At 48.0% G+C, this 16640-nt stretch overlaps 1 protein-coding gene across 3 annotated transcripts in view; it reads right to left on the bottom strand.

Moving 5' to 3' along the window:
- greb1 (growth regulating estrogen receptor binding 1) overlaps positions 1-16640 on the bottom strand; it is a 52428-nt gene that overhangs the window by 12604 nt on the left and 23184 nt on the right. For 2 of the 3 annotated variants that reach the window (XM_046332299.1, XM_046332300.1), the window contains exons 3-18: positions 16480-16584; positions 16094-16270; positions 14734-14916; positions 13916-14032; positions 12006-12152; positions 10581-10697; positions 10000-10122; positions 9461-9646; positions 8764-9135; positions 7965-8093; positions 5679-5888; positions 5085-5282; positions 4385-4565; positions 4070-4259; positions 3735-3871; positions 1107-1461 (exon numbers count right to left, since the gene is read on the bottom strand). In XM_046332299.1, coding sequence (XP_046188255.1) covers positions 1107-1461; positions 3735-3871; positions 4070-4259; positions 4385-4565; positions 5085-5282; positions 5679-5888; positions 7965-8093; positions 8764-9135; positions 9461-9646; positions 10000-10122; positions 10581-10697; positions 12006-12152; positions 13916-14032; positions 14734-14916; positions 16094-16270; positions 16480-16584 — 2927 coding nt within the window. The remainder of the gene's footprint in view (positions 1-1106; positions 1462-3734; positions 3872-4069; positions 4260-4384; positions 4566-5084; positions 5283-5678; positions 5889-7964; positions 8094-8763; positions 9136-9460; positions 9647-9999; positions 10123-10580; positions 10698-12005; positions 12153-13915; positions 14033-14733; positions 14917-16093; positions 16271-16479; positions 16585-16640) is intronic. The other variant, XM_046332301.1, reaches the window with a different exon arrangement.

A 16640-nucleotide genomic window follows, 5' to 3' on the forward strand; every position in this document is an offset into this window, starting at 1 on the left:
ACAATTGGTCAAAATCACACGACGCACACCAATGATGTCATTGGAAACACTTATTTTCCATTTATTTTTCTATATTTTTTTACCACAAAACATAGAAACATGCCATTATCACATCTGTTGATGTTGGGGTGGTGCTGGAGATGATGAATATGAAGTTGAACAATTGTGAAGTTTCCCTTTAAGATTAGGGTTCAAATCAAATTTCAAGAAGATCAAATATTAGAAATAGGTGGGGGTTTAGACATAATTATGACTTTGTGGCTGTGGTACCTAGTGACGATCCCTTTAAAATGGACTCACCTGAAGGCAATCAGTGGCTACCTAATGGACCGGAAGAATGACTAGGGAAATGTGTATTCAAATGTTTGATATGTAATGTATAGCTCTTCTACCTTGGTGTTTACCTGGATTTTTTATTGAACAGAAAAAACATCTTACCATCCCACCTACAGTACCAGTCAAACGTTCATTCAAGGGTTTTTCTTTATTTGTACATTTTTCGACTTTGTAGAATAATAGTGAAGATATCAAAACTATGAAATAACACATATGGAATCATGTAGTAACCAAAAAAAAAAGTGTTAAACAAATCAAAATATATGTTTTATTTGAGATTCTTCAAAGTAGCCACCCTTTGCCTTGATGACAGCTTTGCACACTCTTGGCATTCTCTCAAGCAGAAATAAAGAAAAACCCTGGAATGAGTAGGTGTGTCTAAACTTTGGACTGGTACTGTATATTCCCTTGACCATTTGAACGGGTTAGCCCTTTTAATCTGTACTCCTCCCCCTGTGTTCTTAACAGCACACCATCATGGTAGCCCATACCAACACCAGCAATCCAACATCATTTTCATCCTAACAGTTTTTACAAATAATGTCATAATATTTGTAACCTTCCCCATATTGAGATTGTTTTACAATCCTGTCAAGTAACTGTCATCTTGCTAACCAGGATCTGTATGCATCAAGTGTTTCAGATTAGAGACCTGATCCAGGATCAGGTCCCTATCCATGTAATCTTGTTCATTGTGATTTAAAAGCCAATGGCAAAACTGATCTTAAATCAGAACTCTTCATCCAGTTGTCCAGTGGTTTATCCCCTACCTTGATGCGCTCAGTGAAGCTCTGTCCTACGCTGAGGGCTTGGCTGGGGTTTCCCAGGATGATCTCAAAGCGCTCCCCCAGCCCCAGTCTCTGTCTGACCCACGCCAGCCGCTGGTGAGCCCACCCTGCCAGAGCCAATGAGGGGATCCGTAGCAGCACCATGTGGCCGTGGTGGGTGGGGCATCGCTGGGCGGAGCTGAGCAGACTCTGGACTATCTCCAGCGTCTCGACGGAGGTGTGTTTATGTATGCTCCGCCCCCCTGAGCCAGGCCGACCTGACACGGCCATCAGAGCCACACAGTAGTGCTGGACCAGAACCTGGGTCCGGATCACTGCACTGTGTAGCTTGGGGAACCTGGGACAGGGGATTGATACATTTTGTTATTTTCTACATTCTTGTGTCATTTCGATAAATCAATTGTGATTCTCTCAGTGATGTAGTCGAGTCACTAAACCTTGAGTCCGAGTTGAGTCCCAAGTACCCTGTGCTCGAGACCAAGTCTGAGTCACCAATGGGGCAGCAAGTAGCCTAGTGGTTAGCGCATTGGGCCAGTAACCAAAAGGTTGCTGGATCAAATCCTGAGCTGACAAGGTACAAATCTGTTGTTCTGCTCCTGAAAAAGGCAGTTAACCCACTGATCCCCAGTAGGCTGTCATTGTAAATACAAATTTGTTCTTAACTGACTTGCCTAGTTAAATAAATGGTCGAGTCCCTAGGGCTGAAGTCTGAGTCCCAGTGCTTGATTCCTGGTCCTGTTGAAGTTGGATCCACATGAACTCAAAATAAAGTAATTTACCCAGTTAGATATAGTGTGGCAAGAGGATTTATTTAGTCAATAAATTGTTTGCTATCCCTTTTCCTTTTTTTCTGTGCCACCAAATGTTTGCATTCGGGTATAGGCCACTGGTAAAGTTACCAGGGTGTTAGCTAGCTAGGTAAAATGGCTGAACAAATGTTTGCATTCGGGTATAGGCCACTGGTAAAGTTACCAGGGTGTTAGCCTAGATAAAATGGCTGAACAAATGTTTGCATTGTTAGGCCACTGGTAAAGTTACCAGGGTGTTAGCTAGCTAGGTAAAATGGCTGAACAAATGTTTGCATTCGGGTATAGGCCACTGGTAAAGTTACCAGGGTGTTAGCTAGCTAGGTAAAATGGCTGAACAAATGTTTGCATTCGGGTATAGGCCACTGGTAAAGTTACCAGGGTGTTAGCTAGCTAGGTAAAATGGCTGAACAAATGTTTGCATTCGGGTATAGGCCACTGGTAAAGTTACCAGGGTGTTAGCTAGCTAGGTAAAATGGCTGAACAAATGTTTGCCTAAACAAATGGTTAGTCCGCAAGTGGCCTACTTTTAGAACGGCCTGCCATATCGTTTATGCATGTAAAATGTGGCCCGCCAATGTACGCTAGAAAGGCAAATATTATAGCATCGGTCATATGGGTCCTAACTTTATGAATGGTGAGAAACAAGCCGTACGGTGTGTAGAATAGAGGGAGACTTGTCAGAACCTGGCTATGGGACGCAGTGGGGAAAGTGGAAGGGAGCGAGAAGACACATTCAAATACAGCCTACTGTCTATACTCAAGGGGGAGACGGACCAAAAGAAAACGAGACCATTGTTTTACTATTAAACTCAAAGCTATCGTTTCTTGTGCTTCTTAACTTTTTACCGCAGTGGGTTACATCAGGGTCACATAGTGTTTCTCGGTAGTCTACGTTGAAACAAAAGTATAGACCTCACACACACGGTTATGGGCTTAGAAAAAGAAGACAGCATGTCAGATCTAGACTTAATGTATGCAATTTTGAGTTTGCATCCCGTTACTACACTTTATATACATCACAAAAGACTGAAATATAACACAACTGTTTGACATAGAAACACAACATTTTCATCCCAACAATTTAAATATGAATAACATTCCACCCATGAGGCCAAAGAGGACGTTTTGGTCATTGGCTGCAGGGTAGCTAACTAGAAGGCTGGTGACTGGTTAGCTACAGGGAAGCAAGAGAGTCGCGTGATGGTCGGAGGCGGTGTCGGAGCAGAGCCTGCCTGTCTGCCCTCACTCATCGCTTGCTCCCCCGCAGCTCACCAGCTGATGTAGGCTGTGTGCCGGCCAGATGTGGCTTGTCCCTCCCACTGCGGAACAAAACAAGAACCTCGCTGCGCTGCGCATCTAGTGCTGCTAATATTCTGCTTATCATAGCCTATCCAGTCCAAGTGCAAATACAAGTCACGAGAAGGCGAGGCCAAGTCTGAGTCACAAATCAGGAAAATCGAGACTCGAGTACTACAACACGTCTCCATTTACTGTATATTTGCATATACAGTTAATTGTGTTAATTTTCTGTACCTGTGTGATTGTGTATGTATGATGAGTGTGTGTATGTACAGCATGTATGATGTGTGTGTGTGTATGTACAGCATGTATGATGTGTGCGTGTGTGTGTACAGTATGTATGATGAGTGTGTGTGTGTGTGTGTGTGTGTACAGTATGTATGATGAGTGCGTGTGTGTGTACAGTATGTATGATGAGTGTGTGTGTGTGTGTGTGTGTGTGTACAGTATGTATGATGAGTGTGTGTGTGTGTACAGTATGCATGATGAGTGTGTGTGTTACCTCTCCTCCAGGACAGAGGCCATGCTTTCGAAGGAGCTGTCGTAGCGGAGGAGAGGCAGACCGCTGCCTGAACGAGTCGAGTCCAGCAGCTCCGACACACCAAAGTACCGCGTCTTCTCATGGTACAGATCCATGTCCTGACACACACACACACACACACACACACACACACACACACACACACACACACACACACACACACACACACACACACACACACACACACACACACACACACACACACACAGCTTGAGACAACAGTGTGTGTATGTTTGTGACTCTGTGTGTGTTTGTGTCAGTGTGGGTCTGTGTGTGTGTGTGTGTGAATATCTTACGTTATTGAAAGCAGAGGGCCAGTGTATCTCGTTGTAAGGGCTGATACGTGTGTGTTGTGTCTGCAGGGCAAAGGGGAACGAGGTGACGTGGAGAGTCAGGATGTTGGTGGCATCTCTGATCTGAAGGGAGTTGAGCAGGCTGTCCACCAACCCACCGCAGGAGTCACCAACGCTGGCACCATACGGCCCACTGGGAGACAGGGAGTATTTATACTGTACGTTATGGTCACGTTACAAACACGCAGACACACTCACGCAGACACACTCACGCAGACACACGTGAGCAAAAAAAAAGCACACAAAGCGCACACACACCTGCTGATGTCCCAGTGTGCGTGGTCGTGGACCACGATGTAGAGTGTGTTAGAGTTCCTGTGTGCTTCCTGTATGAGGTCATCAATGCGCGCTCTCGCCTCCTGGTCCATCTTGACCACGTAGTGCTCGGCTTCTCTCTGAGACAGACACTCCTGCTCCAACCCCAGCTGCTGGAGGACACCTACACGCACAGACAGGGATTAAGAACACACAAAAGCTCGGACGCACACGTGCACATACTCACGTGCACGTACACACACACGACACCAGTTTGTTCCAGTTGAAGGTTTGAGTAACGCGAGTGAACACATTTCTCAACGATTCTACGATACACCAGAAAGGGGCTCTACACAACACCGACAACGGCTAGGAGGAGGACGAGACCTGAAGACAACTTCCTGGAAGACACCTCAGAGGGATTGAGGCGAAGGAGGGAAGGAGGAGAAAGGGGAGGGGCAGAGGAGGAAGAGGAGAGTCTGTTGAACTGTGAGATGAAATTGGAGGAGAACGAGGAGAGTCTGTTGAAAAGTGAGATGAAAGTGGAGGAGAACGAGGAGGAGAACGAGGAGAGTCTGTTGAACTGTGAGATGAAAGTGGAGGAGAAAGAGGTAGAGAGGGAGAAGAGGAATGTGTTCGATATCTGGAACAGAAGTGAAAGAAAAGAGAAGGAAGAATAGGAGGCTGAGAGGAGGGATCTTACCCGAGTTCCAGAGATGCAGTACGGTCTGTTGGAAGGTGACCTCAGAAGGAGGGACACAGATGAGGAAGTGGACCCTGTCGAAGGAGCCCAGGTCCAGGTTCTGAGTGCTGGAGTCGGCGATGGCACACACATGGGACAGCAGCTTCCTGGCTACCGCCAACTGGATGGGCCGCACCTCCCGCCAGTCCACACGGTACTCTACACACACACACGGAAACACATACACGTGAGACAATTTTTTAAATTTATTTATTTCACCTTTATTTAACCAGGTAGGCTAGTTGAGAACAAGTTCTCATTTACAACTGCGACCTGGCCAAGATAAAGCAGGTGTGTGTGCTGTACACACACACATGGAAACACACATTTTAGACACCACACAAATGTACGTATAAACACAATGCACACACACACACACACACACACACAGATTTGGACAGACTACACATATGTACAAAGTCATAAACTCAACACACGTACGCACAAAACGTATTACAAACACATCTTGCCACTTCACATTAAATTCTACAGCATGTATCTTGTCAAACTACACACATTTCATGATGTTCTCTCCACACAGATTGCATATCTCACCTGAGCAGGAGTCCTTGTGGCTCTCAGCTCTGTCTTTGGGGCTGTCTGTGTGTCTGTCTGTGGCTGGCTCTTTGGGGCTGCATGTAGCTCTGTCCGTCTGTCTCTCTCTAGGGCTGCTGTCTCCCGTGGACTCCTGACTGCTGGACAGGGGGGGCGGATGGCTCCTGCTCTCCCTAGCAGCACCTCCCAGCAACACATCTACATCACCATCTGACACACACACATACAACATGGTGAGATAAATACAGTTGTCGTGGGAAGTTTACATACACCTTAGCAAAGTACATTTAAACTCAGTTTCACAATTCCTGACATTTAATCCTAGTAAAAATGTCCTGTTTTAGTTCAGTTAGGATCACCACTTTATTTTAAGAATATGAAATGTCAGAATAATCATAGAGAGAATGATTTATTTCAGTTTTTATTTCATTCCAGTGGGTCAGAGGGTTTATGACATTCCCAGTGGGTCAGAAGTTTACATGCACTCAATTAGTATTTGGTAGCATTGCCTTTAAATGGTTTAACTTGGGTCAAACATTTTGGGTAGCCTTCCACAAGCTTCCCACAATAAGTTCAGTGAATTTTGGCCCATTCCTCCTGACAGAGCTTGTGTAACTGAGTCAGGTTTGTAGGCCTCCTTGCTCGCACACACTTATTCAGTTCTAGCCACATATTTTGATAGGATTGAGGTCAGGGCTTTGTGATGGCCACTCCAATACCTTGACTTTGTTGTCCTTAAGCCATTTTGCCACAACTTTGGAGGTATGCTTGGGGTCATTGTCCATTTGGAAGACCCATTTGCGACCAAGCTTTAACTTCCTGACTGACGTCTTGAGATGTTGCTTCAATATATCCACAATTGTCTTCCTCATGTAGCCATCTATCTATGAAGTGCACCATCCCTCCTGCAGCAAAGCACCCCCACAACATGATGCTCCCACCCCCGTGCTTCACAGTTGGGATGGTGTTCTTCAGCTTGCAAGCCTCCCCCTTTCCCCTCCAAACATAACAATGGTCATTATGGCCAAACAGTTCTATTTTTGTTTCATCAGACCAGAGGACATTTCTCCAAAAAGTATGATCTTTGTCCCCATGTGCAGTTGCAAACCGTAGTCTGGCTTTTTTATGGCGGTTTTGGAGCAGTGGTTTCTTCCTTGCTGAGCAGCCTTTCAGGTTACTTTTGTACCTGTTTCCTCCAGCATCTTCACAAGGTCCTTTGCTGTAGTTCTGGGATTGATTTGAACTTTTCGCAACAAAGTACGTTCATCTCCGGGAGACAGAATGCGTCTCCTTCCTGAGCAGTATGACGGCTGCGTGGTCCCATGGTGTTTATACTTGCATACTATTGTTTGTACAGATTAACTTTCAGGCGTTTGGAAATTGCTCCCAAGGATGAACCAGACTTGTGGAGGTCTACAATTAATTTTGTGAGGTCTTGGCTGATATCTTTTGATTTTCCAATGGTGTTAATTAAGCAAAGAGGCACTGAAGGTAGGCCTTGAAATACATCCACAGGTACACCTCCAATTGAGTCAAATGATGTCAATTAGCCTTTCAGAAGCTTTTAAAGCCATGACATCATTTTCTGTAATTTTCCAAGCTGTTTAAAGGCACAGTCGACTTAGTGTATGTAAACTTCTGACCCACTGGAATTGGAATAATTTGTCTGTAAACGATTGTTGGAAAAATGACTTGTGTCATGCACAAAGTAGATGTCCTCACCAACTTGCCAACTCTATAGTTTGTTAACATGACATTTGTGGAGTGGTTGAAAAACGAGTTTTAATGACTCCAACCTAAGTGTATGTAAACTTCCGACTTCAACTGTACATACAGTAAACAGTGTACAGTGTAAATCCCTCAGAGCACTTAGAAAATATGTATATGAAACCAATCCATTACATTTAAGATGTGTAAACCCACACACACACACACACACACACACACACACACACACACACACACACACACACACACACACACACACACACACACACACACACACACACACACACACACACACACACACACACACACACACACACACACACACACTTTCTCAGCATCCAGGTGGGTTGTGCACAGATGTCATTTGATCACAGTTTTGTTGATGAGAAGCAGGAAATGCACATTTCAGACTTGAGCTTCCCTTATGGACAATGTATCAACCCCTACAAAAAATATCCATTCATTCTAATCCACATAATAATTCAAATGACCTGTTTCTGCAGGGCTCTTTCCCTGCTGTAGTAAACTGTCTCAAATGAAGATCTGTAGTCGTCTTACCAGGTCCCAGAGAGTTGCAGAAGGCAGTGAGTTCCTGGGTCATGCCAGAGGACAGCTGTTGACTGATCTCTCTCAGACTATCACTGGGACTGAACATCCCCTCAACCAGGATACGACACTGGTGTTTACCTACAACACACACACACACATAGTATACACCAGTTATTACATACACACATAGTATACACCAGTTATTACATACACACATAGTATACACCAGTTATTACATACACACATAGTATACACCAGTTATTACATACACACATAGTATACACCAGTTATTACATACACACATGTATGCACCAAAAAGTCTGCAACCCCACTTGAGTCAATGTGTAAACACACACACAGCAAATTTAAGAGACAGGTAGGCACCCACACACAATAAGATTACACCCCCCTCCCCCCACACACACACACACACACACACACACACACACACACACACACACACACACACACACACACACACACACACACACACACACACTAAGATTTCCCCCTCTCCCCACACACACACAATAAGATTACACCCCCTCTCCACACCTCTCCACACCTCTCCACACCTCTACACACCTCTACACACCTCTCCACACCTCTCTACACACCTCTACACACCTCCCACACCTCTACACACCTCTACACACCTCTACACACCTCTACACACACACACACACACACACACACACACACACACACACACACACACACACACACACACACACACACACACACACACACACACACACACACACACACACACACACACACACACACACACACACACACACACACACACCTGTCACCACCACACAGGACTCAGTCTCCTGTCCCTTGGCTGTACAGATGATGACCACATAGTTGGTATGAGCCAGCCGTCCCTCCATCAGCCTAGTGAAGGTGCCAGCCAGCCCCAGAGCCATCGAGACCTTCTCCTCCTGCACCACCACACCCTCCCCACATGACGAGGCTGCCAGCTGGGCCAGCCAGGGCAGCTGGGAGGGGGTGAGGATCTGGGCCTGTGGCAGCCCAGGCAGAGGAGAGGGCGCCTGGGGGAGGGAGAGGCCAGGCTGGGGCTGCTGGTGCTGGCGAATCTCACGGAGGTGGGACTCTCTCCAGGAGCGCATGAAGATCTGCTCCAGGTCCTGGATCAGTGGGACCTGGTCTGGGCCTGGAGGGAAACGTCAATAACCAGTTATTACCAACTAGGTTTTTAACGATTGCCTCAATGTGTACATTCTGCACAATTCATCCTTTTTAACTGAGGCAGCAGGTAATGTAGTGGTTGAGGGGTTTGGGCCAGTAACCGAAAGGTTGCTGGTTTGAATCCCAGAGCAAGGGAAATATCTGCCGATATGCCCTCGAGCAAGGCACTCCATGCGTATTGCTCCTGTAAATCACTCTCAATAAGAGCGTCTGCTAAACGACTACAATGTCAAATGTAACTGTGAGTATGACTGAAATGTAAAAAATGAAATCAACCATCTCGCTCTCACCTAGTTGCACCAGGTAGTACACAGTGAGTAGTATCTGCATCTCTACAGACAGGGGCTGTATGGGAGAGGGTCCGTAGTGTTGGTAGACCCTGGGCAGGGCCTGGCTGTTCTGATAGCAGCTCTGGAGCAGGGAGCTGACCTGCACATCACACACCTTACCACTCAGCTGGGGTAGGCTGCCGTGACCTGGGGACCAGAGACATACACACACACACACCAGATGCTACTGCACAGGATCAGGTTGTGGGAAAATGGACAGTGAGCTAATGGATACTCCCAGGGGATGGAGGGACGAGGGGGAGGGGTGGCATGTTGAGAGGTGGAGAAGTGAGAGAGAGCAGAAGACATTATGACCTTTCCATTGCTTAGCTAAGAAGCGCAGCTAAGCAATGGACACTGGGCTCAGACTCCAGGCCTTAGTGTCTGCTGAGGTTTGTGGCACTCTTGCGTTTAATGCCACTGAGGAATAGGATCACCGCACTCACACACAGAAGCACACACAAATACACACACGCGTGCACACACACACACACACTGACCTCTGAAGATGACTGGCTGGAGTCTGCAGGTGTGCAGCAGTTGATCAGGCACTGTGACAGACGGCCCGGGGGGAGAGTGGGGGTTGGAGGACCCTTGGGACATACTCTCTGGGGGGGCATGGTCTGTGGGTAAAGAGAAAAAAGACACACACACAGCAGGTAGCAGACATAAAACAGTAGTGACTAACCTAACTATACCCACAAAGATAATAGCAGCCTTGTATGCTATTTCGCTTCTGAAATGCATTCTCTCTCTCTCTCTCTCTCTCTCTCTCTCTCTCTCTCTCTCTCTCTCTCTCTCTCTCTCTCTCTCTCTCTCTCTCTCTCTCTCTCTCTCTCTCTCTCTCTCTCTCTCTCTCTCTCTCTCTCTCTCTCTCTCTCTCTCTCTCTCCTCTCCCTCTCTTTCTCTCTCTTTCCCTCTCCCTCTCTCTCTCTCCCTCTCTCCCTCCCTCTCCCTCTCTCTCTCCCTTTCCCTCTCTCTTTCCCTCTCCCTCTCTCTCTCCCTCTCTCTCTTTCCCTCTCTCTTTCCCTCTCCCTCTCTCTCTTTCCATCTCCCTCTCTCTCTCTCTCTGAGCTCCTACCTGGTTTGGTACCATTGGTGAGCGATGAGGAAGAGGAAGCTGGGGGGGTCTTCACAGCGGAAGACTCTGGAGACCAGCCTTTGTGTCTCTTTTTAGGTGGTCCCGCATTGAGTGTTCCTGACAGGACAAGCAACACACTGTTATGTATTGTATGTCTCAGGGGGGACGCTTCTGGATGTGCAGGCAACTTAAAAATACAGAATATACAGAATCATTTCTTCTTGAGGGACAACATTCATTCATAAGGCACCCTAAATACAGTGCATTCTAGTTCATTTGCTTGCTTGTTCATTCAGCCAGCCAGCAAGTCAGCCAGTCAACCAGCTAACTAACCAGCCAGCCAGTTACCCAACCAGCCTGCCAGCCAGCCAGCCAGCTAACCAACCAGCCATTCAGCCAGCAAGTCAGCCAGTCAACCAGCTAACTAACCAGCCAGCCAGTTACCCAACCAGCCTGCCAGCCAGCCAGCCAGCTAACCAACCAGCCATTCAGCCAGCAAGTCAGCCAGTCAACCAGCTAACTAACCAGCCAGCCAGTTACCCAACCAGCCTGCCAGCCAGCCAGATAACCAACCAGCCATTCAGCCAGCAAGTCAGCCAGTCAACCAGCTAACTAATCAGCCAGCCAGTTACCCAACCAGCTTGCCAGCCAGCCAGCTAACCAACCAGCCATTCAACCAGTTAACCAACCAGCCAGCCAGTTAACCAACCAGCCAGCCAGTTAACCAACCAGCCAGCTAACTAACCAGCCAGCCAGTTAACCAACCAGCCAGCAGTATAACCGTAGCTCACTATTGATGATAAAGATAGCACAGTCTTTGTCACATTAACCAGCTCTTTCCCCTCTACACATGCTGTCCTCCCTCTCCTCTCTGCCTGCTCTCTTCTTATGTAGCGACAGAGACAAAGACCAAAGGCCCCACGTGTTGAAACGCCCCCATCAAAACCCAGACTGGCAGGAAGGAGGCCTTCCACTTTACAACTAAACCCACTGGGAATGAGACAGACAGAAAGAGAGGGAGAGAGGGAAAGAGAAAGGGAGAGACTTTTTACTGTGCTTTTATTGAGATAACAGTCTGAGGGAGATAGAGGGAGAGAAAGGAGAGAGGGAGAGTGTTGCTGAATGAAAGGGGGTCGTAAAAACCGGGGCCCACACACACAATACAGCCGGCTCCTACTGGGCATTTAGAGTGTTAAAACACAGGAGCTCTCTCTTTCAGGGGGAGGTGTGAAGATGAGGGGGGGGGGGGCTACAATGACATCACACATTTAAAGCCATGCCTCCTACCCCATAGAGATGCTATAATGCATGTCATTCTATATCATACCCCTTTATAATAAACAAACAAACACACACAAACACGTGCACACACACGTGCACACACACAAATAGAAATACATGAAAGCACACACACACACAAGTTACCTATAACTGTGGGTCTCCCTGGCCCATTGGACAGTACGGCCGTATGGGGCAAAGAATTCTGGGATAGGGGTGTGTGGCTCCCATTGGTCAGGGGTGTGCGAAGGTCGGCCAGGTGAGGCTGACCGATGGGACCTACAGGGGAGCCAGCTGGAGAGATGGAAAACAACAACGGCAAACAAGGTCATCTAGTGTGGGGTCATGTCTGTGAGTATACTGTCTGTGAGTGTACTGTCTGTGAGTGTACTGTCTGTGTGTACTGTCTGTGAGTGTACTGTCTGTGAGTGTACTGTCTGTGAGTGTACTGTCTGTGAGTGTACTGTCTGTGAGTGTACTGTCTGTGAGTGTACTGTCTGTGAGTGTACTGTCTGTGAGTGTACTGTCTGTGAGTGTACTGTCTGTGAGTGTACTGTCTGTGAGTATACTGTCTGTGAGTGTACTGTCTGTGAGTATACTGTCTGAGTGTACTGTCTGTGAGTATACTGTCTGTGAGTGTACTGTCTGTGAGTGTACTGTCTGTGAGTGTACTGTCTGTGAGTATACTGTCTGTGTGTACTGTCTGTGAGTGTACTGTCTGTGAGTGTACTGTCTGTGAGTGTACTGTCTGTGAGTGTACTGTCTGTGTGTACTGTCTGTGAGTGTACTGTCTGTGAGTGTACTGTGTGTGAGTGTACTGTGTGTGAGTGTACTGGGTGTGAGTGTACTGGGTGTGAGTGTACTGTCTGTGACTGTACTGGGTGTGTGTGTACTGTGTGTGAGTGTACTGTGTGTGAGTGTACTGGGTGTGAGTGTACTGGGTGTGAGTGTACTGTCTGTGACTATACTGGGTGTGTGAGTGTACTGTGTGTGACTATACTGGGTGTGTGTGTGTACTGTGTGTGTGTGTACTGTGTGTGAGTGTACTGGGTGTGAGCGTACTGGGTGTGAGCGTACTGGGTGTGAGTGTACTGCTTGTGAGCGTACTGGGTGTGAGCGTACTGGGTGTGAGCGTACTGGGTGTGAGCGTACTGGGTGTGAGCGTACTGGGTGTGAGCGTACTGCTTGTGAGCGTACTGGGTGTGAGCGTACTGGGTGTGAGTGTACTGTCTGTGACTGTACTGGGTGTGTGTGTACTGTGTGTGAGTGTACTGTCTGTGAGTGTACTGTCTGTGAGTGTACTGTCTGTGAGTGTACTGTCTGTGTGTACTGTCTGTGTGTACTGTCTGTGAGTGTACTGTGTGTGAGTGTACTGTGTGTGAGTGTACTGTGTGTGAGTGTACTGTCTGTGAGTGTACTGTCTGTGAGTGTACTGGGTGTGAGTGTACTGTCTGTGACTGTACTGGGTGTGTGTGTGTACTGTGTGTGAGTGTACTGGGTGTGAGAGTACTGGGTGTGAGCGTACTGGGTGTGAGCGTACTGCTTGTGAGCGTACTGGGTGTGAGCGTACTGGGTGTGAGCGTACTGGGTGTGAGTGTACTGGGTGTGAGTGTACTGGGTGTGAGTGTACTGGGTGTGAGCGTACTGGGTGTGTGTGTGTACTGTGTGTGAGCGTACTGGGTGTGAGCGTACTGGGTGTGAGCGTACTGGGTGTGAGCATACTGGGTGTGAGCATACTGGGTGTGAGCGTACTGGGTGTGAGCGTACTGCTTGTGAGCGTACTGGGTGTGAGCGTACTGGGTGTGAGCGTACTGCTTGTGAGCGTACTGGGTGTGAGCGTACTGGGTGTGAGCGTACTGCTTGTGAGAGTACTGGGTGTGAGCGTACTGGGTGTGAGCGTACTGGGTGTGAGCGTACTGCTTGTGAGCATACTGGGTGTGAGCGTACTGGGTGTGAGTGAACTGGGTGTGAGCGTACTGCTTGTGAGCGTACTGGGTGTGAGCGTACTGGGTGTGAGTGTACTGGGTGTGAGTGTACTGGGTGTGAGCGTGTTGTACCAGTATAGCTGCCGGGTGGGTGTCCAGGGTGAGCGGTGACTGCTGGATTGAGGAGGTGCTCATCAGAGATCACATGACCGTCAGAGGCGTTGGGCGCCGTCTGTCTCCCTCTAGTCTCTGAAAAGACAACGCACGGTCAGATTAGCATTTGGCTTCACACACAAACACAGCCAGACAGGCAAACAGAAACCCACACGGTCAAAACCATTGGAACACAGTCAATGCTCCTGTACTCACACAGTGTCTGTGTGTGTGTGTGTGTGTGTGTACAAACTTGAGGGAACGGATGGACATTTTCCGTAAAAGCATTAGTCACACTCAAGTGATTATGTTAGTGTCAGCTCAATTTACATTTGAATGTAAACTCTACTCTAGTTACTGTAGGTCTGAAACTCATCCTTCTTCCTAATCTGTGTGGATTAGACTTGATTTACTGTCTCTCTGCCTCATATACTGTATACCACGTGTATTGTCAGTTACACAGTAACAGTCTAGCCACAGGCTTCGACCCTTCTTCACCCTAACCCCAGTCCTGACCTCTCACCCCAGGCCTCTGTCCTCCACACCTGGACAGACAAGTCGGGTCACAGACCCCCTCCTCTTCTACAAACTCCAACTTAGACCCCAGACGAGCCCCCTGTCCACAGAACGACAGCAGAGATACACAGAAGGAGAGACTGACCCACTGGCCTGACGCCCTCTCTCCCCCCTCTACCTCGCTCTCTTTCTCAATTCAATATACTTACACTTACACTGTCATGGAAAGATCACACATGAAAATATCCCCCAATCCCCTCTACTCCCCCTGCTTGTGTTACCGAGGCCCTTCCAGCAGATAGCAGCCCCTCTGACCAGCTGTCCCTGGTTGTTCCTGTACAGATGGTACTTTAAGTGCTTCTGTTTCTTGGGCTGGGTGCTCAGCTTCAGGTTGATGTGGTTGGAAAACTCAGTGAAGTAGCGAAAGCCCTTCTCTCCACAGCCTATACAGTTCCCAGAGAACCCTGAGGACGACCACACAAACACTAGGTCAGTGTGTGTGTGTGTGTGTGTGTGTGTGTGTGTGTGTGTGTGTGTGTGTGTGTGTGTGTGTGTGTGTGTGTGTGTGTGTGTGTGTGTGTGTGTGTGTGTGTGTGTGTGTGTGTGTGTGTGTGTGTGTGTGTGTGTGTGGTTGGGAGACTCAGTGAAACAATAATAAGCCCTTTCTCACATAGTGAGAGAAAGAGTGTGTGAACAATGATGTTTCCATGGTTACAGGTCAGCTGGGTTCTGAGATGGTGCTTGTGTGTGTGTGTGTGTGTGTGTGTGTGTGTGTGTGTGTGTGTGTGTGTGTGTGTGTGTGTGTGTGTGTGTGTGTGTGTGTGTGTGTGTGTGTGTGTGTGTGTGTGTGTGTGTGTTTGGGAGACTCAGTGAAACAATAATAAGCCCTTTCTCCCATAGTGAGAGAGTGTGTGAACAATAATGTTTCCATGGTTACAGGTCAGCTGGGTTCTGAGATGGTGCTTGTGTGTGTGTGTGTGTGTGTGTGTGTGTGTGTGTGTGTGTGTGTGTGTGTGTGTGTGTGTGTGTGTGTGTGTGTGTGTGTGTGTGTGTGTGTGTGTGTGTGTGTGTGTGTGTGGTTGGGAGACTCAGTGAAACAATAATAAGCCCTTTCTCCCATAGTGAGAGAAAGAGTGTGTGATCGATGACATTTCCATGGTTACAGGTCAGCTGTGTTCTGAGATGGTGTGTGTGTTGTGCTTGTGTGTGTGTGTCTAGAGGACCCCAGGTTGAGGGGCTAATAACGTGTGTATGTGTCTGCAATCAGTATACCCTGACTGTTCTCTATAGCCTCTCTTTGTCAGTCTCTCTCTCGGTCAGTCTTTCTCTCGGTCAGTCAGTCTCTCTCTCGGTCAGTCAGTCTCTCTCTCGGTCAGTCAGTCTCTCTCTCTCGGTCAGTCAGTCTCTCTCTCTCGGCCAGTCCCTCTCTCGGTCAGTCTCTATCTCGGTCAGTCTCTCTCTCTGTCAGTCAGTCTCTATCTCTCTCTCTCTCTCTCTCTCTCTCTCTCTCGGTCAGTCTCTCTCTCTGTCACTCTCTCTCTCGGTCAGTCTCTCTCTCTGTCACTCTCTCTCTCTGTCATTCTCTCTCTGTCACTCTCTCTCTCTCTGTCATGTCTGTGTGTCTCTGTATGTGTATCTCACCCAGCAGTGCGTTGCGTCCTCGTTCGTCGGGCAGGAACCTGCGGTCGACAGCACATACCAGCAGTGTGTCTGGTGCACTGGGGGACTTGGCCCCTACCAGCAGGAAACCTGGGGCCACGTTTAGAGGCTCTGACACCAGGGTGGACAGACGCAGGTCCCTACCGGCCTGGCAGAACCCTGAGACACACACACACACACACACACACACACACACACACACACACACACACACACACACACACACACACACACACACACACACACACACACACACACACACACACACACACACACACACAGTTACCCTAACCAAACAGACAGAGATCTCTTGCCACCAGGCAGAAGCCTAAGCCAGGAGACAATGTATACAGTGAGGGTGTTCATACCGTCCGTGGTGCAGCACCCTTCTGGCGGGGGCTTCATCTGGTATGGAATGAGGGGGCTGTTGGACTCCGAGCCATCTTCCTCCTCCTCATTCTCCACCCGGCCTGCTGACATACACTCTCATTAGAGAGTGTCACAACACACACACACACACACACACACA

Source organism: Oncorhynchus gorbuscha, unplaced genomic scaffold (assembly GCF_021184085.1).
Source record: "Oncorhynchus gorbuscha isolate QuinsamMale2020 ecotype Even-year unplaced genomic scaffold, OgorEven_v1.0 Un_scaffold_13:::fragment_6:::debris, whole genome shotgun sequence".
Taxonomy (NCBI): Eukaryota; Metazoa; Chordata; class Actinopteri; order Salmoniformes; family Salmonidae; genus Oncorhynchus; species Oncorhynchus gorbuscha.